General features: G+C 39.5%; 1 protein-coding gene across 1 annotated transcript in view; it reads right to left on the bottom strand.

Annotated features, from left to right (window-relative positions):
- COL19A1 (collagen type XIX alpha 1 chain) overlaps positions 1 to 25,909 on the bottom strand; it is a 219,644-nt gene that overhangs the window by 10,648 nt on the left and 183,087 nt on the right. Inside the window, exons 36-45 of the mRNA XM_088137595.1 lie at positions 25,298 to 25,324; positions 24,632 to 24,685; positions 21,906 to 21,950; positions 20,527 to 20,571; positions 20,366 to 20,428; positions 12,558 to 12,593; positions 12,419 to 12,463; positions 10,819 to 10,989; positions 10,179 to 10,245; positions 7,446 to 7,574 (exon numbers count right to left, since the gene is read on the bottom strand). Of these exons, the coding sequence (XP_087993721.1) occupies positions 7,446 to 7,574; positions 10,179 to 10,245; positions 10,819 to 10,989; positions 12,419 to 12,463; positions 12,558 to 12,593; positions 20,366 to 20,428; positions 20,527 to 20,571; positions 21,906 to 21,950; positions 24,632 to 24,685; positions 25,298 to 25,324 (682 nt within the window). The remainder of the gene's footprint in view (positions 1 to 7,445; positions 7,575 to 10,178; positions 10,246 to 10,818; positions 10,990 to 12,418; positions 12,464 to 12,557; positions 12,594 to 20,365; positions 20,429 to 20,526; positions 20,572 to 21,905; positions 21,951 to 24,631; positions 24,686 to 25,297; positions 25,325 to 25,909) is intronic.

Here is a 25,909-nt window from a genome sequence, read left to right as displayed (position 1 = left end):
TTGAATTTATTGCGAAAACTATGGTGTTAATAAAAGGTTTTAAACTCAAGTGAAACAAAGTGCAACTCTAAAAATCTCAAATTAATCCATGATGTAAGTTATTTCAGCAACTATTCTGACTGGTTATTTATTGTAAAGATACTGTTATAATACTGCAGTAAGTTTAATCAACCACCTTGTTAGCCCTGGCAGCATTTGGGTAGTTTAAAGGAGAATGCAAAACCTGTTTAGATAAGCAGTGCTTCTTTGGATGAATAGATGGCCAAGCAGAGAAAACAGGCAGGAATGCTTGGCAAAAAGGGACACTGACAATAAGACATTCCAACATTCTCCAATTAGCAATCAATTTCAGGCTGCACACCCAAATCTCCGGTCCCACTGATAACATAAGGACTACTTCTTTGTAAGATCTGAATCTAGGTTTCCCATTCAGAAGACTTGAAAAGGTGCCGGATTCCTGTTCACCTACAGGTGGTCAGCAGTCTTCTCAGGTGGCCAGCACTGTGGCACAATTTTGAGTGATGTTGGGGATAAAAGATTTTTCAAGCGTTAGCTATCTTGCAAGATTCCGGCCATTAAAAATATTACTTTTCATTAAAATTTGGGGTGAGTGGGTACCATCTACGAGTGCCACAGATGTTATGGTGCCTGTGGGCACCACATTATAAAGCCCTTAACTAGACAAGAAACATTAAAATTGCTAGAAATGTCTGGAAGACCTTTTAATGCTAGGTGTAGGAATTCATGGCCATTAAAAACACCCCTGTCTTTGATGCATGCATGTCTTTTCCTTCTGAATACAAAAGTTGGCATGTTTCATTTTTCACTCAAAATCTGCCTTAGCATATATAACATTCTTTGCATATTCTTATTGAACAGGATGCCTATAGTACATTATAGTTCTCCACACTTGAGAAAACATTCCCCTTGCCCTGCAATCTGATGGTATTTAGAGAACCATTTATGGATTATTTACCACTGAACAGACTGGGTTTCTACAGTCTCTTACTCTGCCCTTCTACTTAATTTAACAATCAGCTAAGATATATTTGCATGAAGGTACTTTCATGATTGGGATTCTGACAGGGTTCAGAATATCTTTTATGTTCTTCAGGAAATATTTTTATCTTACAAATGTGGAGATCTTTGAGGAATATATTATCATATCATATCGTATCATATCATATCAGTGTATGGGGCTAGCTAAGAACAAGATTGTTTAAAAAGTGAGCCACTGATACACGTTTTTTAGAAATCCATGCACTTATCTGCTGCACTGAAAAAACCTTTTGTAGTAATTTTAGCCATTTTTTAAACAAAAGCACATATAAAGTATCTACAGGTAATCCTTGGTTAACAATGGCAATTGGGACTGGAATTTCTGTTGCTAAGCAACGCAGTCATAAAGTGTGATGTCTTGTGACTGCACTGCTTAGCGACAGCAATTCAGGCGCTCCTGGTTGCCATCGTTAAGCAAATCACTGTGGATTGTTAAGCTATGATGTCACGTGGTTGCCATTTGCCATCTCCTGCTGACTTCCCCATTGACTTTGCTTGTCAGAAGCCAACAAAGAAGATCACAAATGGGGACCACGTGACTGTGGGACATTGTGACAGCTGGAACTCCAAGGACTGGTCATAAGTACCACTTGTTCAGTGCTGTTGCATGTTTGAATGGTTGCTGAACAAGTGGTTGTTAAGTGAGGACCACCTGTACTTGTGCTGAAAAGTCTCTATATTTTCTCAATTTTCCTCAGAGTCATATAAAAAATAGGGCCAATGCAGTTACAGACTGCCACACGGCTGTTATTTTTTTTTCAGATAAGACAGAAATTTCAGCTTTAAAATTTACCCACTATAACTAGACTATTATTTAGCTATACAAGACATTTTTATTCAATGTCTCGGTAACTGAAGTTGTTCCTTTAATGCATGTTAGTGGCTGGTGGCTACTACTTGCTTGCTTGTGAGTGTGCATCTCTGTGTGTATGTGTTGGGGGGGGGGATATCCTACTTGAATATTGCAGTGCTAAGCAAGAAGAAGTTTGACATACTACAAGTTCTATTTTGGGAAGCTAACATTTCCTCCCAGCACCAGTTCTTCCTAGCAGCACCTTCCATACCCACCCCACTGCTCAAATGGTATGATTGAAAACAAGCAATATAACTACAATCCCAAGTGATTGCATCTCTATTACCCTCACCACATGAGGAAATTCATCTTATTAAGAGATGTCCTGAAACATCCTACTGCTCAGGGAATTAGGAATCAGAAACAGGATATCAGAATGAAAACCGCAAAAAGGACTCTTCAGCAGGATAGACTCTAAATACAGTCTGAAAACCCAAATGAAGTGGAAGGAGAGTGAGGCTTATTTAAGTAATCTGGTTATTGATTTCAGTATTTTTCATATTATATTATATTATGTTATATTATATTATATTAATTATATTATATTAATTATATTATATTATATTATATTTTGTACTGTACTATACTATACTATACTATACTATACTATACTATACTATACTATACTATACTATACTATACTATATATGCTGTAATATTGGGAAAGATGGAAGGAAAGAGAAGAAGAGGACAACCAACTGCAGGATGGATGGGCTCAGTTATAGTGGCAATGAGTACACTGTTGAAAGACCAGGCTGGGGACAGATCATCAGGGAGAAAATCTATCTGTGTGGTTGCTAAGAATCAATATTGATTGGATGGCACACAATCAATATTACACTATATTACATTATATTTTCATTACCAATATTTGTAGGCCACCTACTCAAGCGACTCTTGCTTATTGACCATTTGCAAATCAGCATTATAAGAATGTTGCAGGATTAAACAAGGCCAAGAATCCCCCAGAACCACTCTTGTCCCTGACACACATGATAGGAACAGTTGTTCCCGTAACACTTCTTGCATTATTAGTGGTCGCAGCACTAATAAAAGTGACAGTACGTAGCATAATTCAAAACTGTTTTCACTGTTGCCTAATCTGAACATTAAAACAACTGAGGCTTAGGGCTTTCCTGCACTACTGAGTTATATTGCTCGTCTCCCATCCCTGAGAGAGAAGCAAAACGATTCTGGTGTGCAATTTGCCTCGTTGCCGATTCATTTCCTGCCTCAATTTTGCACATTCTGAGTCACTGCCAAATGGTGCTGCTGAGATTGTCTGAGGTAAAGTGACTGCTCTCCCTCTTTAGCACAACCCCGGCTGGGGAGAAAAACACCCACCAATCATGGCGCTATTGCAGGAACAGGAAGGGTGACTGCAAGATTCTTCCTATCTTCTCTAGATTCTTCCTGTGCCTCTCCCCCTACGCCCCATTCTACCGGAAGTCAAATAGTAACAAACAAAAAGTCATGAAGGGAGCTGAGCCACAAGCAGGACTCCACTTTGACTCAGGAGTTCTCTCCCCTTCTCTTCTTTACATAGGCAGTAAATGCCCAAAGAACCCTCCATGCTCTGTTGGGGGAAGCAATTCTCTACTGCACTCGTTCAGCCTTGTGATAAGAGTTGAAGCATTTTCAGTACTGCCAGCCAAGCAGCCTAGTGCTACTGCTAACTTTAAATTGGCCATAATTTAAATTTACTGGCTTCCAGTTGGTTCCAATGTTCCGTGGAGGATCCAAAATAATAACATCCTCTTCTCCCATATTGAGATCTATGGGCAGATCTGTGCTTAGGTCCAGGGATCATTTGCAGGCAGCTAGAGTAGGGTTGGCAGAAGAACACCAAGGAATTTCAGTGGCAGAGAAAAAAAGCTCTACGACTCAGAGAGTCCTATGGAGGCCACAGCAAAATGGCAGCAGGTCTGGATGACTGAAAGAGAGGGGCATGCCGACATCATCGTGAAACAGCCAATGAATGCCTCTCTGCCTCCACCCATTACTGCTCTTCTCCCTTCGTCTCTGATGTAATGGGTGGCAAAGTATTGCTAGACCTTGCAACCATCATTGGATGAAGGGCAAAAACAGTAACACTGATACAACTCAGGAACAATTTAAGCCTGTCTCACTCAGGGGCTGACAACAACTTTATGGGGTCACAGCAGAAATAAGATTTTGCCATGATTAGGTATAAGTGGAAAGTGGGGAAAGGCCTTAAATATTTAATTGTTACTATTATTATTTCACAATATTATATAACAACATTACAAATATGTTAATAATAAGTAATTTATATTGCTAATATTATACTTGATTCTTAGTCCTTAATTTATTAATATTACATAACAATTTATTATTATTTATTAATCATTTCAGCAGTTGCTGTCATCCGTGGAGAAGTGATTATGTCATGATGACGCAAGGAAGAGAAGCAGGATTTTTAGAGTAGTTTTTGGAGGGGAGATATATAAATAGAACAATCGGTTAAGCCTTTCCATTGCTCACACCTTTGTCCTATTTTTTGCCACAAATTGGCAGGAGATAATACCTCTATTTTTTTATGGTCTGTGGCTGGATTGGGGAAACGTCTGTGACCGGCTAGCTGCAGACGGGCCACAGCTTTCCCATGATCTCAGACCTAGGGAAATGGATGGAGGCTACTTGATAGTGAAGGGGCTGGCATGCTGACTAGAGAGATACCCAAAAGTCTAACTCTTTGCAGAGATCTGGAATTTGGCAGCTCAAACTGGGTAGTCCTATTCTACAATAGTAACACTGAACATGCAGAATTGGGATGTAAGCCGGCCAAAATGAATTCCAAGTCCCATTTGAATTTACCAGGAAAGGTATCCACTTCTGAGGACACGTGCTGTCTCTATGAGGAGAAAGCTTTGAAGTAAATATATTTTATTAATGCTGAAATGGGAGTTATGAGAGCATTTCATTTATATGTTACATGTGACTTTTTATCATCTATAAATGCCAGTTGTTATTGTTAGTGTTGTGATCCTTCAAGTCAATACTGACTCTGGGCAGCTCCATGTAGGTTTCTTGGCAAGGTTTTTCAGAAGTGGTTTGCCATTGCCTGCTTCCTAGGGCTGAGACAGAGTGACTGGCCCAAGGTCACCCAGCTGGCTTCGTGCCTTCGTGGAACTAGAACTCAAGGCCTCCTGGTTTCTAGCCTGATGCCTTAAGCACTACACCAAACTGGCTCTCTGGATGTTGATTATACTTCTATTATACATTTTACTCACACTTTTCCAGAGAAAAGCTGTGTTAATGTAAGAAAAAGGAGAACAAATTAACCAATTCAGAGTTTGTTGCAGCCTCTTAGAGCCTGTCAATTATATCATGGCACGAAGCTTACATGGGCCTTACATAGGGAACATACTGACAAACGCAAAGAGTATCCAAAGGAACAGCACCCAGCACGTAAAGTGTTTGGCCGCAATCTGTGTATTAATCTTGAAGTGCTTTTAAAACCATGTTAAGTACTTAAACAGTGAATTGCAGCAAAATGTAAGGGAATATTTACAGAACTCTTGGACCAGAGTCCCCAAAATGGTGGCCTGCAGACTATTTCCTTGGTGCTGCCACTTCACCTGTATTTTTACTTCTTTAAAAAATGATGATACAACAACAACAACAACAACAAGAGGTATTGTAGTTGGTACTTTGCCAAACAAAGCCCCAGTATCCAGCATCCTCTTTATGATAATCTGAGTGATGAATGAGTCCCACCAGCATTTTTTAGAAAATGAAAATGAGGAGCAATTGCCATCCAATGTTTTGGAAGTGTTCTCACTTGTCTGGGAGAGGTGACTGGAGAAAAATTAGTTGGGGAGCCAGAGAACATCTTATGAGATTTTGGAGGAGGGATAGAGGGGTTGGCAGGTAACTCTCTGGTAAAATGGTGCTTTGTAAGAGGTTATGCCTCGCGGCTGCCATTTGGTGAATGGGAACTCCCCTCAGCAGCCATTTTGGAAGAGTGCCCACAAGCAATGCTCAACACTCCCAATGTGCCAATTAGCCCCCAAAGGCTGGGGAACCCTGCTCTAGAAGAGTGAATGCAATATTGTGCATTTAAAGAGAGGAACACTGATGGTGGATATATTTTTCTGAGAAACAGATCTTAGAAGCCAGATCCTTTTTGGAAGCCAAAGAACTTGAATTGATTAAATTTTCATCTGCAGCATCAGCTCTGAATTACTGAAATATTTACTGTAAAGGGGTGTCTGCATATAATTCAAAGTACCCATTTTGTTCAACATTTTAAAGCATGGATGGTTTAGGGTTGGTGCATGGGATAATATGCTACACTCAGCCATGTTCTGTAATAATTTCCTTACAACTAAAACACTAAAAAGCAGCTTTTATTATTTTTGTCTCTAGAAGCATTGTTTCTAGTCCTTCACATGCCAATGGGAAATCATTCACATTATATCTTGGCTTGCTGTTTTGTTTTGTTTTGACAAACATCTTAAGCTATTCACTCTGTGCATCCTGGTTAAACAATCTTGCAGCAGAGATATTCAAGTCGATCATTTACAAGAATTTGCATATTCCGGTGAGGAGCAAGCCATATTCTGAAAAACCTCTAGTCCTCCTGTAACAATCCTTGATCTTTTCATTCTGGTTCTTCTCATTCTGAGCTCATCAAAGGTTTGCTCTTTATCAGTCTCTAAGCCTTTATTCTTCTCCTTACAGCTTTGTGTTCCGCCCTTCTTCAGCTTTGCTTTCATGTTCTTCATTCCAGTCTGACTTGCTCTGATTCCAGAGCAGACCAAACTAACAAAAAATAATAATTAAGAACTACCTATATTCATATATGGTTTATATCTACTATCCCAATCATATTTTTACAGTGTGAGCTCTGAATATTCTGTCTGTACATCTAAAATGGCAATATAATATGTACCAATAAAACACTGAAGAGGCCTGATTCACTGAGACCAATGAAACAGAATGCTGAATAACTATAAACATTCCTTTCCCCTCCGCCCCCAATTAATCAATATACTGGTTTACAGAATTTCTTGCTAAGTTTTCTCTAAATACTGTGTAAATCTAATTACAAGAATATATGTATGAATATAGCTAAATTTACTGGAAAAGTAATAGACTGTAACATTTACAGTTCATCATTTTGGCTACACTTTAATTTGTATACGTTTTATAACAGACTGGACCCATAAGATCAGAAACTCAAATAGCTGATTATGGGATAATACTCTTATTATTAGAACTATGTTGCCTTTCAGTACTGTGTTAGAATAATTTCAGATTAATAAAAGGAGTGTATCAGTATCCTGATGTTATCAGTTATTAAGATTATGCACTAATTAGAAGTTTTTAATATCAACGAAACCCACACCTAAACAAATGTTAATATATTGGTCTAGTCTAGAAAGCACTAGCATGGATTTAAAAGTTAATTGTTAGGAAGCTACCCGTATAGTTCTACCCAACTCTGAAGATGTTTGAATGCTTTAAAAATAATATATGTATATAGGAATGAGTTTGGAAGCCCTACCTGGTGGTCCAGGTTCCCCAGGTGGCCCAGGTAATCCATCTTGTCCTGGAAGACCTGGCTTTCCATGAGTTTGAGCAGCTAGCATAGCAGCAGGCAATTTGAGCTGAGACACAAACTGAGTCATCCTCTCTTCATTCATTAAAAAAGCAACAAGGATGATAAAATAGTGTTAAATATCTTCGTAACACTTGGAAAAATGTTTATTATTATATATAGTATGTTAAAACTACAATGGCTTATAATCTTTCAAATTATAAGTAGTCAACTAAATTCTACAATAATCAAACATTTTGCAATATACAGATAGGTATGAACATCTTGTTAGAGGGCAAGCAGCAGCTTCCAGGGGTGATTCAGAGAAAATATAACAGTAGGAAGAAAGATGATCTTCTCCACCCAACGTTATGATTTTGTTCTACATTAGAGCTTGGTGGAGAGGAATTCCCATTTTATTATAGTCAGTCTAATAACTGATGCCCAAGTCACTTTTTAGGTGAGCACTGAACAGATAGCTGTTACACTCCTTACCATCCCCCATGACTCATGTAGGCACGCAGACATGGGCACATCCAGTATGTCAGACCATCTATCTCTGCTTCCTAGCTGAAATATTTCATGATGGAAACCACAGACTGGTGCTTAAGGTCAGCAGGTCAACTGGAGGTGGGCCAATAGAAGTATTCATTTGGAAATCACCTGGTTCAGAAATAGTTATGCAACTTATTCTGAATAGGATAGTATTCCTCCTGGATTATCAGGTTCTCACTTTAGGGCTCCTGGATGAAGTACTACTCGTGGTTGTTCAATTGGCAGTGGAGGCTAAAAACATTTTTCTGTGATACTATGTTCCCTTAGAAGCCAGGGTGGCCTATCCATATACATGAGGTTTCCTAGAATGGCAAATTAAGCAGGATGCCAACTTTCAAGGGGAAAAAAAATCCCTCTGAATCTGTGCTTGGGGTTTGAGGGTGGAAGCACTGATTCCATGGTTTGCCTAGGACTGCCACCACATAATAGGAATGTGGGTCCACATGTTATGAGTGGATAATTAGTGTTAACGGATAATTTGCATTAGAGTTGGGCAGAGCAGAAGCCAAAAAGAAGCTAGAACAGACCTGGCAGTGGACCACCTATTTTTCTGTTTCTCTCTCAGCCTTCTCCTTTTCTGTCCTCTTCCTGGTCCCTCCATTTATCTTTTTCCACTTCTCCCTTTCTTCCCTGGCCTGTTTTCTGACTTTTTCCTGAGCTCTACATTTCAGTTTGCCTATATGTTACCTTTTTTATATGTTTAATTGCCATGGATGCAGGGCCAAGGAGAGAAGCTTTATTATTTTTTTACAGTTTTTAGCACTTTAAGTAGGCTATTGCTGGGTGGTGGTGGAGGGTCCTTGGTCTGAAACTACATTCTGGAAGCATGAAAGTAAATACATAGTACTATGCAACAAAGGAGTCATGTGCACCTCTCCCATAGCCCCATTTGGCTTTCCTTTTCTGCCTTGTCAATCATTTGACCTCCAAGCTTGTGCTGCTTTAACAAAATGATGGGGGGAAGCTGGAAGGGATATGAGAGGCTATGGCAATAGCCTAGCCTGGGCTGAAACTCATTCCTGTGTCAGGTATAGCTGGAGAAAACTGGACCCTGTCATTACCTATGGGGATTCTTGGCATGTGGGCACCGTGTGTGCAATAAACGGGGTTGCATTTTTATCACACCATAGTAACCATAACATTTGATACAGAATGTTGCATAGAGGATGTTTCTGTTAAATAGCATTGACTCTTCTTAGAAAGCTATTACATGTCTTAGATATTATTTAATTCAAAGAACAAAAAGGAGACATTGTTTATGAAACATCTGCAAGTGCCTCAGGGCAGGATTTTTCATTTTTCAAAGATCATTCTGTGATCTTTGTCTAAGTTAGCAAAGGGAAAGAAAAAGCTGAGAAGTTTCAGATCACAACTGGTGATAGGCTAGTTAGCTCCTGGATGATATCGATTAAAGAACAGACCAGTACTGAAGATTCGGTGAGGAGGCTGACAATTTATGCCACTTTTCCTCCAGCTTCTTATGTTTGTGTGGCTCAGACACTGACACTGAATGCCATATCTATTTCTACGTAGTTCGAATTGCCTCTAGTTAGCATAATTTAAGATGGGGAGAGGAAAATCATATGTGGATCTTCTTTTACTTGATTTTACTGTTTCACTTGAGCCTTAGGTTCTTGCCTTGGAATTAAAATTTTGCACATCAAGAGCACACCAACTGATGTCATGCATCAGAGGTGCACAATATTTGGCATTCCAAGTTTAAAGCAGACCACCAAGGACTTAAAAATCTCCTTTTTTCAGCACTGCAAGAAAAAAAAAAGTTCAATTAACTTCTCCTTAGATACAATTCATCATATTTTGGAGGGTGCAGACATAAAGGTTTCATTGTTGTCTGCCCTTCTGACATGTCTTCTACTATCCTTTGTGATTCCAGTATTTTTAAAACAAGCAGATTGGTAGTTAAAAGTATTCTGAATGTCAAACATGTATTTGTGATTGCAGTACGTGACTTGGAAGGAACCTGCCTGCTTTAAGCATTTTAAATGTATTTATATAAGTGACTGAAGCTCAGTGAAATTGTTTCAAATGTTACATCCAATAGGTCCGTAAAGCATAATTGGAAGAAAACATTGACAATGGAAGTGTGAAATAAGTATTACATTTTCTCATACTCCACTTCCTCACCTTCAAAGACTCTAAGAACCTCCTGTCTGACATATTTTTTCATTTCCTCGAAAGAAACTGAATCAGCCTGAAGAAATAAAAAATAAAAGAGATAAGAATAGATGCTTTTGGCCACAAAATCATCAAAACAAATAAAATTGTCTTCCAGCTTCTGTTAAGAGCTCTGCAACAGTAAAAGTTATAAATAGGATTCAGTTTAATGAAAATATGCTATCATCATCATCATCATCATCATCATCATCACCACCTCCACCCGCCCCCCCCCACATAAGCATTATTACCGTTTATAAATACTTATTTCTCACTGATTCCTCCAGAGTTTTATTTTGAACCTTCAAGAAAAGAGATGGCCAACTTCAAACCATAGACTGCATGCAGACCTGAAGGCCCAGAACCCTTTCCAAACACAATTTCTGAATATATAAATTGGATTTATTTGTTTACCCCTCTGATGTGGAAAGCACATAAAAACTGAGCTTTAACATAGGTTTAGAATAGAAACCCATTTTGCCATCTTTGCTCATGTTATGTCTTCCCATTAAGTAATGCCATTTTCCCCACTATAGCCTTACCCTCTCAAAAATGTTTAGGTGCAGCTCACGGACAACAAAGATTGTCCACTCTCTGCCCTTAACCTTACCGGTAATCCTGGAACTCCTGGGGAACCTGGAGAGCCCTTTACACCTGGAGATCCTGGATTGCCTTTTTGCCCTGCAGATCCAATAGGTCCTACAGGTCCTTGGTCTCCGGGTAGGCCAGGCCTTCCTCTTTCACCTTGTGGGCCCCTGTCTCCTGGTATACCTTGATCACCCTGTTGAAACCAAAAAAGAATGCTGTACCACATTGCTTTGTCTGAGCTTTCATTATCCTAGATCTCTTGAAAATGAAAAAGTTAAAGCAAGTAGGGTGGTGCAGTCCTTTGGATGTCAAAGCAAAAAGCATGCGGTAGAGCTCACAAGGGTACTCACAAAGCACCTGCCTGCACCTTTTTAAACACATTTTTTTCTTAGGAATGCACTGGGTAGCCACACAATTCTAGGAAAAGAAGTAGCCGCAGGTGCTATGTGGGCAAGTGCTTAACAGTCCTACTGAAGAATATATCTTTATACTATAGAACAACATGTAAAAGAATCACACAGAGAAGAGCAAGAAAACTGGAATGCCTTAACTGAAAACAAAACCACAAGAAAATCCCATAGTTTCTGTTTTCGTAACAGCTGTGATGTTTTAGCACTGCAAAAGAAAGAAAATATAAGAACACAGAAGGCTGAAGTGCATGACGCAAAGAGGGTGAGATCCACATGTAGTGCTATTCTTCCAACTACAGTTTTTTTTTAAATACAGCAAAAGCTTAAAGCAGATCCTTCTGATCCGTTTTATCTTCTGAATTTTGGATAGAATATGATGGGGAATACAGCAGAAAAAAACATTCTGCTTTCCTCTTTTACTCAGACGCCTCTCTTGGCAAAGCTCCTGATGTCCTTAGTCCATTAATAAAATGGAAAAACATGGGGTAGATGCTACAATCATTAAATGGTTTCATAACTGGCTGCATGACTTTATCCAGAGAGTACTAATAAATGGCTTCACTTCGTCCTGGACTGAATGGAGTGCCAGAGGGCTCTACCATTTGTACCCCTTGGTGTTCAGTGTTTTTTATCAATGACTGGATGAATGAATAGAGGAGATAAGAATCAAATGTACAGATTACATAAAACTAGGAGGAGTAGCTCTTCTTTCAAAGAGAAAGAGAAGATTCAAGATCTAGATAGTCTTGAACAGGAAGCTGAAATAAACAGTATGAGATTTAATAGGAACAAATGTGGGAACAAATATATGAGGGGGGAGATCTGGCTTGACAGTAATAAATGTGAAAAGGATATGGATTTTCTAATAGATCGCAAGTTGTGTTGCAGCTGCTAAACATCAGATATTATTTGGGGATGCATTAATAGGAATATCGAGTTCAGATCATGGGAAGTAATTGTCTCACTCTACTTTGCCTTGGTCAGACTCAACTTAGAATACTGCATCCAGTTCAGGCCACTTCAGTCACAAACTTGGAGTGAATTCATTGAGACTTCTAAATAACCTGCAGTTTTAATTTGTTTGATTTCTAATGCATTAATATTTGCTACAAGCTATAATACTTCAGTTTATATGCATTTATACCTTGCAAGTATGCATGTAAGTTACAAGTAAGCTAGAAAAATATTATGATAATTGGAAAAGTAACTTACACGTTCTCCTTTGGGGCCTCTATCACCAGGTTTACCCATTAAACCCTACAAAAAATGGAAGGCATTGCTAAAATATATATTCTTGTTGACAAAGGCCAAAAGCAGAATTATATTCTGTATACATAAACAGTTTTCCTACCTGAGGACCAGGCAATCCATCTTTCCCATTTAAGCCCTAGGGGGAAAAAAAAGATTCTAATATTACCATAATACCTGACTTTTGCTATTTATATCTTAAGATAGGACAGAACATAAGCATAAAGCCTTCAGAAAAATATATGCAAAACTCAACTGACAAAGTGATTAGAGACAATGTATTGTCGAAGGCTTTCACGGCCAGAACACGATGGCTGGTACGGGTCTTCTGGGCTGGGCACAGAGAGAACTGCTCCTGTCTGTGCTCCTGCCCTCTGAGGATGCCGGTCACAGATGCTGACGAAATGTTAGGAAACAAAACTTCCAGAACACGGCCACACAGCCGGAAGACCCGCACCAGCCATGATTAGAGACAGTTGGCAGTTGCTCCAAGTCTTACTCAGGCTCCAAAGGGCTCAAGGCCTTTTTCAGCCACATAACACAAAGGGGTTCTACCTGGCTGCTGGCCTCAGAGTAGCATTCGATGCCTGTAAATTATCAGTAAACATAACTTCTAAAATTGTTGTTGTTGTTGTTTAGTCGTTAATAATGTAATACAATTACTCATTACTACATACCAGGTAGGTCAGCATATGTACATTTATTATTAGGAGGTCAGTTTCCTTTATAGTCATGTTTAACTGCTAGAGGGGTAAACACAGCTTTATTGCTTCCCTTCCCGAATCACTGGAAAATCATAGCATTGTTATCTAATGGTTTGCAACCAAATTTTAGCTGCTTCATTTTGGGGACCTGCAGAAGAGGAGGGGGAAACAATAATTTTGGTCGAGCAGCATTGCAGGAATTTAATAATAGTAATAATAACAACAACAACCCCCAGTGAGGTACTACCTTGATGTGGTTGTGGGGCTTATGTGCTCCGAGAAGGATGAGAGCTATGCCAGAGGTTCAACCACACTGGACAGGTCTCATCAGAGGAGCCAGACGAAGAGTGTCTCTCCCATAAACAACACAGTGAGACATAATTACAGAAACCTATACCAGATTGATTGTCACCCGGGTCAACAAGGACAGCACTATCTGTTCTAGTTCCTGGACATCTGGTGACAAGTGCGCTATAGGACTCAGGACTGTTGGCTGGGCAACCAGGGCCAGCAGCTGCAGGACTACTGGAAGAAAAGTTGTTTACCAGTTGCAAATATATGAAGACTGAAAACAAAGAAATAATGATCTGCTATTACAAATCGGGTCCAACAAGAAGAGGATATCTGAAAAGAATGCACCAGTTCTGGAAAGAGCAACATCCAGAATCAGAAATAACAGAACAGAGGCTATCGGATCGTCAGTTTATAATATGAAATAAACTATTCACAGAAGTAGGATTGGAAGAACTGCAAAGGTCTACCCAGGGTGAAGAAATTGAAGCCTTGCTAGCTCAGTCTTATAGAGGCAAACCAGGGGGAGTCAGCAGTAGAGGAAGCTAGCATAGCTACTGAATTGTTTTAATTCCCAAACCAGGCACTCTCTCCTCTGCCTTCTCCTCAGAAAGAACAAAGTCCTCTAACTAAAAAAACAAAAGAAACTGAAACAAAGAATAACTGAGCATCTAGAACAGCACAAAAAGAACAGAACAAGGTTGCCTACATTGAAGTTTGTTACAAACAGCTAGAACAAGTATTATAAGATGTCAATACTGTAATATCAAATATAAGCACCAACTCACTGCAAGAAACAAACCAACTAATGTACAGCACAGCTGCAGTTACAATTGAATACCTTGGATGCAAAATCAACAAACAAGAAAAAAAGCCAAACAGTGCACCACCAAAATGGAAGATCAGGTTGGAAAATAAGATCAGCATGCTAAAATCAGATGCAAGCAACCTAGAACAGATGAAAGAAAAGAAGCTGAAGAACAAGATGACCAAATAATACCTGATCAAGAAATATCACCTAGAAACAAGGAAGATCAAAGAAGCACTGGAAATAGTAAAGCAGCAAATAACAGCCATAGCCAATTGCACACTATAGGCAGAATCTCCAATTTCAGTTGAATCAGAAACGTTTCTACCAATCTATCTATGGTGAGACTGCAATGAACCAATCAATACCTGACAAAGAAGAAACAGTGCAGTTCTGGGGGTGGTTATGGGACAACCCAAAGAAATACAACAAGAAAGCAGCTTGGATAAAGGAGGTAGATAAGAATAAAAATGAAGCTGAAATGAAAGAACTTGTAGTAACAGCAGAAATGGTGGAGAAAAGGGCAAGGAAGATCAAGAATTGGTCGGCACCAGGTGAAGATGAACTGCATGGTTTTTGGTTGAAACATCTGACTGATCTGCACCCACTCATTGCCAAGCAGCTTAACAACATACTGCAAAGACGTGAAACTGAAGATTACTTAACGTCTGGCAAAACCTACCTGATAATGAAAGATCCAGCAAGAGGGGCAGCACCAGGCAACTACAGGCCAATTACCTGCTTATCAACAACTTTCAAATTGCTAACTGGTGTTGTAGTTGATGCAGTCTAATAGCATCTAGTTGAAAACAAGTTCTTTCCCCCTGAGCAGAAAGGAAACCGCCCAAACAGCAGAGGAACAAAAGATCAGCTCCTAATTGACAACATGATTTTGGAAAACTGCAAGAGAAGGAAGACCAACCTGGATGTAGCTTGGATTGATTACAAGAAGGCATTAGACTCCCTGCCACATGATTGGATAATCAAGTGCCTAGAAATAACAGGAGTCAGCAGAAACATCAGAAGCCTTGTGTAAAGATCAATGGCACAATAAAAGACACAGATGCTGGTCAATGGTGACAGTCTGGGAGAGGTTAATATCGAGAGAGGAATCTTTCAAGGAAACTCACTACTACTGTTTGTCATTCCATCTGTCAACAATACTGAACAAATCAGGCCATGGCTATCAAACATCAAAAACATCTGCCAGGCTATCCCACCTCCTTTACATGGATGATCTGAAAATGTATGGAAAAACACCATCTGAAATAGAATCACTGCTCATCACTGTCCGAATATACAGCCATGATATTCCAATGGAGTTTGAACTGGACAACTGTGCTGCCCTTAACATCAACAGGGGAAAAATAATGAAAATTGAAGGAATCAAAATACCCTATGGAAATAACATCAAGAGTCTGGATGAAGAAGATCACTACAAATACCTGAGCATCCTCCAGGCTGATAACTTCAAGCACACTGAAGTCAAGAAGAAGGTTAGTAGTGATACTTCATGAGAGTGAAGAAGATCTTAAAACTCAGGGGAGGAAATACCATCAAGGTGATTAACACCTGGGCAATTCCAGTCATTAGATATACAGGTGAAACTCGAAAAATTAGAATATCGTGCAAATGTTCATTTATGCCAGTATGGCAACTCAAAAGGTGAAACCAATATATGAGATAGACGCATTACATGCAAAGCGAGATATGTCAAGCCTTACTTTGGTATAATCATGATGATTATGGCATACAGCTTATGAAAACCCCAAATTCACAATCTCAGAAAATTAGAATAGTGTGAAAAGGTTCAATATTCTAGGCTCAAAGTGTCCCACTCTAATCAGCTAATGAATCCATAACACCTGCAAAGGGTTCCTGAGCCTTTAAATGGTCTCTCAGGCTGGTTCAGTAGGAATCACAAGCATGGGAAAGACTGCTGACCTGACAGTTGTGCAGAAAACCATCATTGACACCCTCCATAAGGAGGGAAAGCCCCAAAAGGTAATTGCAAAAGAAGTTCCCAAAGTGCTGTATCAAAGCACGTCAATAGAAGGTTATGTGGAAGGGAAAAGTGTGGTAGAAAAAGGTGCACAAGCAGCAGAGATGACCGCAGCCTGGAGAGGATTGTCAGGAAAAGGCCATTCAAAAGTGTCGGGGACTTTCACAAGGAGTGGACTGAGGCTGGAGTTAGTGCATCAAGAGCCACCACACACAGACGGATCCTGGACATGGGCTTCAAATGTCGTATTCCTCTTGTCAAGCCGCTCCTGAACAACAAACAACGTCAGAAGCGTCTTACCTGGGCTACAGAAAAAAAGAACTGGTCTGTTGCCCAGTGCTCCTCTTTTCTGATGAGAGCAACTTTTGCATCTCATTTGGGAACCAAGGACCCAGAGTCTGGAGGAAGAATGGAGAGGCACACAATGCACGATGCTTGAAGTCCAGTGTGAAGTTTCCACAGTCTGTGTTGATTTGGGGAGCCATGTCATCTGCTGGTGTTGGTCCACTGTGCTTCATTAAGTCCAGGGTCAACGCAGCCGTCTACCAGGAGATTTTGGAGCACTTCATGCTTCCTTCCACAGACGAGCTTTATGGGGATGCTGACTTCATTTTCCAGCAGGACTTGGCACCTGCCCACACTGCCAAAAGTACCAAAACCTGGTTCAATGACCATGGGATTACTGTGCTTGATTGGCCAGCAAATTTGCCTGACCTGAACCCCATAGAGAATCTATGGGGCATTGCCAAGAGAAAGATGAGGGACATGAGACCGAACAATGCAGCAGAGCTGAAGGCCGCTATTGAAGCATCCTGGTCTTCTACAGTGGGGCAAAAAAGTATTTAGTCAGCCACCAATTGTGCAAGTTCTCCCACTTAAAAAGATGAGAGAGGCCTGTAATTTTCATCATAGGTATACCTCAACTATGAGAGACAAAATGGGGGGAAAAAATCCAGAAAATCACATTGTCTGATTTTTAAAGAATTTATTTGCAAATCATGGTGGAAAATAAGTATTTGGTCACCTACAAACAAGCAAGATGTCTGGCTCTCACAGACCTGTAACTATTTCTTTAAGAGGCTCCTCTGTCCTCCACTCATTACCTGTAGTAATGGCACCTGTTTGACCTTGTTATCAGTATAAAAGACACCTGTCCACAACCTCAAACAGTCACACTCCAAACTCCATTATGGCCAAGACCAAACAGCTGTTGAAGGACACCAGAAACAAAACTGTAGACCTGCACCAGGCTGGGAAGACTGAATCTGCAATAGGCAAGCAGCTTGGTGTGAAGAAATCAACTGTGGGAGCAATAATTAGAAAATGGAATACATACAAGACCACTGATAATCTCCCTTGATTTGGGGCTCCATGGAAGATCTCACCCCGTGGGGTCAAAATGATCACAAGAACGGTGAGCAAAAATCCCAGAACCACACGGGGGGACCTAGTGAATGACCTGCAGAGAGCTGGGACCAAAGTAACAAAGGCTACCATCAGTAACACACTATGCCGCCAGGGACTCAAATCCTGCAGTGCCAGATGTGTCCCCCTGCTTAAGCCAGTACATGTCTGGGCCCGTCTGAAGTTTGCTAGAGAGCATTTGGATGATCCAGAAGAAGATTGGGAGAATGTCATATGGTCAGATGAAACCAAAGTAGAATGTTTTGGTCTCAACTCGTGTTTGGAGGAGAAAGAATGCTGAGTTGCATCCAAAGAACACCATACCTACTGTGAAGCATGGGGGTGGAAACATCATGCTTTGGGGCTGTTTTTCTGCAAAGGGACCAGGACAACTGATCCGTGTAAAGGAAAGAATGAATGGGGCCATGTATCGTGAGATTTTGAGTGAACACCTCCTTCCATTGGCAAGGGTATTGAAGATGAAACGTGGCTGGGTCTTTCAGCTTGACAATGATCCCAAACACACCACCCGGGCAACGAAGGAGTGGCTTCGTAAGAAGCATTTCAGGGTCCTGGAGTGGCCTAGCCAGTCTCCAGATCTCAACCCCATGGAAAACCTTTGGAGGGAGTTGAAAGTCCGTGTTGCCCAGCGACAGCCCCAAAACATCACTGCTCTAGAGGAGATCTGCATGGAGGAATGGGCCAAAATACCAGCAACAGTGTGTGAAAACCTTGTGAAGACTTACAGGAAACGTTTGACCTCTGTCATTGCCAACAAAGGATATATAACAAAGTATTGAGACAAACTTTTGATATTGACCAAATACTTATTTTCCACCATGATTTGCAAATAAATTCTTTAAAAATCAGACAATGTGATTTTCTGGATTTTTTTCCCCCATTTTGTCTCTCATAGTTGAGGTATACCTATGATGAAAATTACAGGCCTCTCTCATCTTTTTAAGTGGGAGAACTACAATTGGTGGCTGACTAAATACTTTTTTGCCCCACTGTATAACACCTCAGCAGTGCCACAAGCTGATAGCATCCATGCCACGCCTCATTGCGGCAGTCATTGCTGCAAAAGGGGCCCAAACCAAGTACTGAGTACATATGCATGCTTATACTTTGCAGAGGTCCGATATTGTTCTATTTCCAATCCTTGTGTTATTGATGTCATATAATATTCTAATTTTCTGAGATTGTGAATTTGGGGTTTTCATAAGCTGTACGCCATAATCATCACAATTATACCAAAGTAAGGCTTGACATATCTCGCTTTGCATGTAATGCATCTATCTCATATATTGGTTTCACCTTTTGAGTTGCCATACTGACATAAATGAACATTTGCATGATATTCTAATTTTTCGAGTTTCACCTGTACAGCTGGAATAGTGGACTGAACTCAAGCAGAACTAGAAGTCCTGGATAGGAAGACCAGAAAAATAATGACAATGAATCATGCCCTTCATCCACGCAGTGATGTTGACAGACTCTACTTACCAAGGAGTACGTGTAAGCGTGGAATATTGCAAGTACACCAGACAGTTGAAGAAGAAAAAAGGGCATTAGAAGAATATCTGAAGGACAGTGAAGAAGATGCACTGAAGCTAGTATACCATGAAGGCTTAATGAATACTGAAGAGACCATACTGGCCTATAAGAAAAACACATGAAGAGTAGAAAACAGACATGGCAAGGCAAAGTATTACATGGCCAGTACACACACATACACACACACACACACACACACACACACACAAACGAGCAGGCTAAGCAGATAAAAACAAGGCTTGGCAATGGCTAACAGCAGGAAAGTTGAAGAAGGAGATAGAGGGGCTAATTCTGGCTGCACAAGACCAAGCCTTAAGAACAAATGCATACAAAGCCAGAATTGAGAAGACGGCAACAGACAGCAAATGCCGCCTCTGCAAGGAAGCTGAAGAAACAGTGGACCATCTAGTTAGCTGCTGCAAAAAGATCACACAGACTGACTACAAATAACAGCATGACAAAGTAGCAACAATGGTGCATTGGAAAATCTGCAAGAAATATCATTTGCCTGCAAGCAAGAGCTGGTGGGACCACAAAACAGACAAAGTAGTAAAAAATGAAGAAGCTAAAGTGCTCCGGGACTTTAGAATTCAGACAAGCACCTGCCACATAACACACCAGACTTGACAATTGTTGATAAGAAAGACAAAAAAGTCTGGATAGCGGACAGTGTAATTCCTAGAGACAGCAGAATAGTAGAGAAAGAACTGAAGAAAATCACAAAATACAAGGACCTGCAAATAGAAATAGAGCAACTGTGGCAAAGGAAAGCAAAGGTAGTACCAATAGTAATAGGCGCCTTGGGTGCAATCCCAAAACATCTGGAGCACCACTTGAAGACCATCAGCATTGACAAAATCACCATCAGTCAATTGCAAAAGGCAGCTTTACTTGGAACAGCTTCCATCCTGTGATGATACCTTTAACACCATCAGACAACAACATCTGCCTATCCCAGGTCCTTGGGAAGGACTTGATAGGTGGATAAAAATGCCAAATCCAGTCTAAACATCTGGTTGACTGTGTGACCAACAATAATAACAACAACCATCCAATAATTGACCATTAATCAACTAATTAGATTAAGAAGAAACATTAGATGAATCCCACTCAGGTCATACAAAAATCCCTTATGAATTACTTACTGGTATTCCTGATGGCCCTTCTGGCCCTGGGAAGCCAACATCTCCAACAGGGCCTCTTTCACCCTAAAGGAACGATAAAGAAACTCTTCTAGTAAAGCTTCTTTGAAAGCAACCAGAATACTAATACTATTATGGGAGTGCTGAAATCTAAGTGCTCTTACAGGTTCTCCAGGGATTCCTGGTGGCCCTGGAGTGCCATGTTTTCCCTGTGAAAATGAAGAAATAGAAAATCACTTTTTAAAATCAATTATTTAGTCTGCTCTATAATTAAAGCTGTTTTAATGAATGTATTAGATGATACTATCTTACACTTATATTGCCTGAGCAATGAATTCTTCCTTAATTATAAAAGCTTTTGGTTCCATTCCTCTGTATACGAACTACAAATTAGTCACCCTAAATTCAGTGAGACTTACTTCTGAATAGATAAGCATCAGGTTTTTTTTTTTTTTTAAAGAATTATTAGAATTATTTGAAATACCTTGTAGTGGTTAAATCCACTAAAGATACAAACCGTACCCTAAACAGCTTTACAGATGGATGACATAAATTAAAGCTCTAGTTATAAAAATATATGATAAAAGGAGGACTCTAATTTTCCTTTACCACACAGCAGGGGTGAGAAGGCCATGGGTCAGTGGCTGCATGTGTCACTCCTCCAACCCCATCATCCCAAGACCAAGCCAAATCTGGCAGCAAAATTGTCCCATTTCTGTTTTCTACTCCCCCACCTTCAAAGCAGAGTGGGAATGGGAGCATAAAACCTCTGGAAGCTGAACTGCTCCTATTCCTATCCTTACATGTTCCCAAGCTGAGTGAAAAATGGGTAAAGATTTTGGTATCACTCTTTCCAGTGATAACATCACATCACCAGACAACCTCCTGCAGCCCATCAACAAGTCAGAAGGCTGAGTTGTAGCCCAACCCATCTGAAGGTGCCCACTGCAGCAACATTGTGAAGTGGATTATAGATGGAACCAAGAAAATGATAGAAAAGATCAATTCTTCCAGGACAGATTTGTTAATTCTGAATGCAGGTGTGGACTCATTTTTTCATCGTCTTATTCTCATGAAATAATATCTAGCATATAACAAGTCAGGAACAATTCTCCTTAAAATATTGGTTTGCTGTCCAGAGGAAATTTCCTCCAATCAATGCTTAACAATCTCTCAACATGAATGGAGATCATGAGTAAGAAGAAAAAGTCAAGGTTGGTATCAACAGTGCAAATAGTTTGGGTGTAGCTTAGTTCCAAATTCTTTTGGAGCTTTATAGTGAGAAAAGACAGGTAACTTGGGGGGTAATTTATAGTAAGAAATGAGTATATAAGAAAAGATTAGTGATTAGGTATCACAATTTTGATTCTGAATATCCAGCATAGTATTTGACTGGGTTTCAAGGCACATCAAGATACTATTTCCCACTATCTGTACACATTGTTATATAATACACATCCAGTAGACTTTACCACTGTTCTAATTATTGTGATTAGTATTCTTTTCCACAATACGGAAACTTCATTGTTAAGAGCATACTTACAGGTATTCCTGGAACTCCTGGAGGACCTACTGGTCCCCGGTCACCCTAAAAAAGACATACTACATTGCAGTATTTCCAAAAATATGTCTATTCAGAAAATCAAATGTTTGCTAAGAAGGCTTAATGAATTCACTCAGCATTTGGGGAAACAATCCCTCTCATACACTGTATGACCTCCTATATATAAGCACAATCTAAAATAGTCTTTATCCTATTAAAATCAAAGGATCAAGCACATATTGTTCTATCTGGATCCTTCTGCCTCATGACACAATCATAAAGACCAACAAACATCTTGTTACTTAGTATGCTTGATTCTCATTTAAATTCTTGTTTCTGGCAGAAATTCTGCCAGAATTCAGAGAACAGCTGAACAAGGCAACTCACATACATTACTCAGGACACGACACTTTACCTTAAATTATCCAAAAGATCTTCAAGACAAAGAATGAACTTTTTACATGTAGTAGTATGTCACAATTATTTTGGCATATTCAACAGGGAAAGAAATGAAGTTTTCTGACTAATGGACTAACAGCACTGGAGGATTGGAAAAACATGGTAGCTTATAGCCAGTGATAATGACGGTGGTTATAACAATAGCTACATGAGGATATTCAAAAAATTTTATTGTACAGTTAATTCTGATATAATCTCCTTTCAGTAGTTTGTTAACCTCACTGCACAGATAGCACATTCTCTTTTCCTATACTATTATTTCTATTACAGTTAAGACAATTCCAGTTTCCTGCCAACTTGGTCTCTAGAGGACATAATAGAGGAGCTACTAAAATGAAGTCAGTTGGATGCAGATTATTCCTGGAATATATCTGTTAAGAGTCCATTACAGTAGTAACAGAACCTCTACCCTCCGGGCCACTCCTGCCAAAGGCAACCCTTCATTAATTGACAATAAATCAATTATCTGATTTGTTACTCACATTCACCTCATACAGATATAGGCTTGTAGCTGCAGGTAAAGAGGCAACTTCTGTGAACATGGGTGTCCTTTATACCACTTATCAGCTTTTCCTAATCTGGTATTTCCATGCTGGCTAAGAATGAACTGGTTGCTTACTTGTAACTATGGTTTGTTAGTGGTTATCTGGGAATGTGCATATATGGGCATTAATGCTGTGCAGTGCCTTTCTCAGAAATGTCCAGTGCTTAGGAGAATTTTGATGGGACCCTGGTCCTGTGAAATATAAAGGGTGTGTATGTCTGTGTGTGTAGATATAGAAGTAGACGTATAGATGTAGACATATAGATGCTATAGATACATAGATATACCCTGACTGCCACAACACTTCTCAATTCTTTCAACTGCCAGAGCAACCTCTGGTAGCAAAGAAAAAAAGATCCATACAAAGATAGTCAATGATGCATCCATCCTTCCAACTTTTAGACCATCCAATTCCAGAAACAATTCTGGGCAGCTTCACAAAATTGAAAACAGAAACACACACACACACATTTATGAACACATGCTTCATTGATTATAGTAAGGCTTTTGATTGTGCTGATCATGTCAAGCTGTAGAATGTGTTCAGAAAAATGGGAATCCCAGAACAACTCATTGTCCTCATGAGAAATCTATATACAGGTCAGGAAACTGCAGTACAGACAGAACATGGTGAAACAGTCTGGCTCCAGGTTGGCAAAGGCGATATACTTTCCCCTTATTTATTCAAGCTATATGCTGGATATATATTAGTAAGGGAAGCTGGATTGGAAGAAGTTGAGTGTGGTTTTAAAATTGGAGGAAGAAACATCAAAACTCTCTCTTAAGACACAGAGGTTTCTGAAAAGGGTGCTGTGGAGGCACAAATACCCGTATGTATAATTCAAACAGACCACAATGGAGAATTTACCAATTATAGTCTCAAGACATCCAGAGGACAGCGAGGTGGGAAATGATCATAGGAGAAGACACAATAGCAGCTTTTGTGCATGTTTTTGGCATGTACCATTCTGAGTCAAAGCTATTCATTAACAGGTAGAAAATGATCTAACAAGTTGCTCAATAACTATCGCAGACAACATGAAGAGATGATTTGGAAAGATTGGACAAGGTTTACACAGGTTGAGTCTGCATCCTGTAATAAGCAATTGTATGCTTTGTCTTAGCGTGTTGTATGACCTCAGTTAGGGTGGTTTAGAAACCATGATTTATGGCTGGTGCTTTATGAACCCAGCCAACCTTTTTCACAAATCATGGCTAACTAAACCATGACTTAATGAATAAATATAAAAATAAATGTAAAATCAAGTATAGTGTTTTCTTCCCCTGCCCTTAAAAGACAATGATCTATCTGAATTTACAGTACATTCCATTTGGATTCACGGGCCATGGTCACCAGTGTGGTGCAAAGCAGGTTGCCCAAAAGAAATAGCAGTTATTATCCAAGAAACAGCATCCAACATTTTTGTTGTTGCATGGCAACTTCTTCTTCTACCTTCACCTTATTCGGTGAAACTGCCCCAGCACAAGCAGCCACATCCAATGAGCTTGGTGCTGTCAGCACACTTTTCTGTAAGCAGATAGCAATTTGCCTAAAATATTCGGTCTTGCTGCTGTTGTAAAACTTTAGTTTATATTAGGATTTTACTTCATTACAGAAACATTTCCTTTATGATTTAAATTTGTAAAGAAGATTTGGAAAAGAATGATTGTCAGTGGGTAAATGCAATCCATCTGCCACATGTCTCTACTATTAAAATACTACCTTTTCTCCAGTAAGTCCTTCTAACCCTGGGAGTCCCATTGGGCCTGCTTCACCCTTGAAAAGAAAAAAGACAATTGCTTCAGATTGCAACATCCTAAGTAAATAAAACCAAATGTATTTCACAAGCTGCTAAACATGCTGCTTACTTGGAAATGACCATTTTTGCCCTGCTGAGCATTTTAAGGACTTGAAAGTAAAAAGTGTTTTCAGATTCAAGATTATTTCCTGTATTGTGTCTGGCTGTATTTAGTTATACAGGGGGATAATACTTGTGATTACACACTCTTGCACAAACGAGGACTAATGGCCATCTTCAGCTTCTTCTAAAAGGAGCCAAGCCACTAAATTGGTGCCCATCATCACAACTGATAAGAGTTAATTCCATAGTTCAACTATATGTGCATAATGTAGTTCCTTTTATTGGCCCAGATTTTGTCTTTTAGCTTTATAGGTAACCCAAATGGTCAATATTGGCTTCTGGTTACTTCAGGAACTCTCCTATCCCTGGCCGGATCCATCTTCATATTATGTTCTCCATGGCCATTTGCTTTCTTTCCCTTGCTGGGACTAACTATCCAGAGGGAGAGGAGAAGGTAAATGGAAACTGATGACCAAACTCATCAGGGCACATTTTACAAATTAGGACACATTTGACACATTACATACCACGGCTCCAGTCTCCCCCTTTGGGCCCTGTAAGAAAATAGGGTACATCATTTATTTATGAGATTGGTATTTTGCCTTCCAATGATTGATTACATGGCCTTTTATCAGAATCAGGAACCTTCTGCTATTGACCAAAGTAGCTCATGAAATATTTTTGCTTTTGATATTTGCTTTTTCTTAGGAACCAACATTCCACAAATGTTCTGATTCTAGAGAAAAATGGTATTTGAAAATAATCTGGGAATTGCCTTTAATTTCCATTTACTGTAATGCTTATATTCCTCAACATCTGCAGTGAATTACTTTGCAAGAAAATAAAGAGAGGTCATTATAGCAGAGGTTTTAAAGCCATCTTATCTTTTATCCCCAAAATGATAAATTAATTCATGTTGACTCCCCTCCATGAATAAAATTCACGGATCCATTGGAGTTAGGGTTGGGCAAGAAATACATATACCTATTACTTTTAATAATGAAATTTTAATGTATATGTCAAATAAAACAACAATGGATCCTTGTATCTTTATAAAATAAAATGCTCTCTTTGGAAATAAACAATAACCAAATTTAAAAGCCCGTTTTTAAATTGAAAGAATGAGCTTAGTTAGTTTT

Source organism: Python bivittatus, unplaced genomic scaffold (assembly GCF_059951505.1).
Source record: "Python bivittatus isolate LINGU-HERP-01145 unplaced genomic scaffold, Pbiv_v1 ctg000020_np1212, whole genome shotgun sequence".
Taxonomy (NCBI): Eukaryota; Metazoa; Chordata; class Lepidosauria; order Squamata; family Pythonidae; genus Python; species Python bivittatus.
The sequence above is the reverse complement of the archived record's forward strand: the minus strand, read 5'-3'. Positions and strand labels throughout refer to the sequence as shown.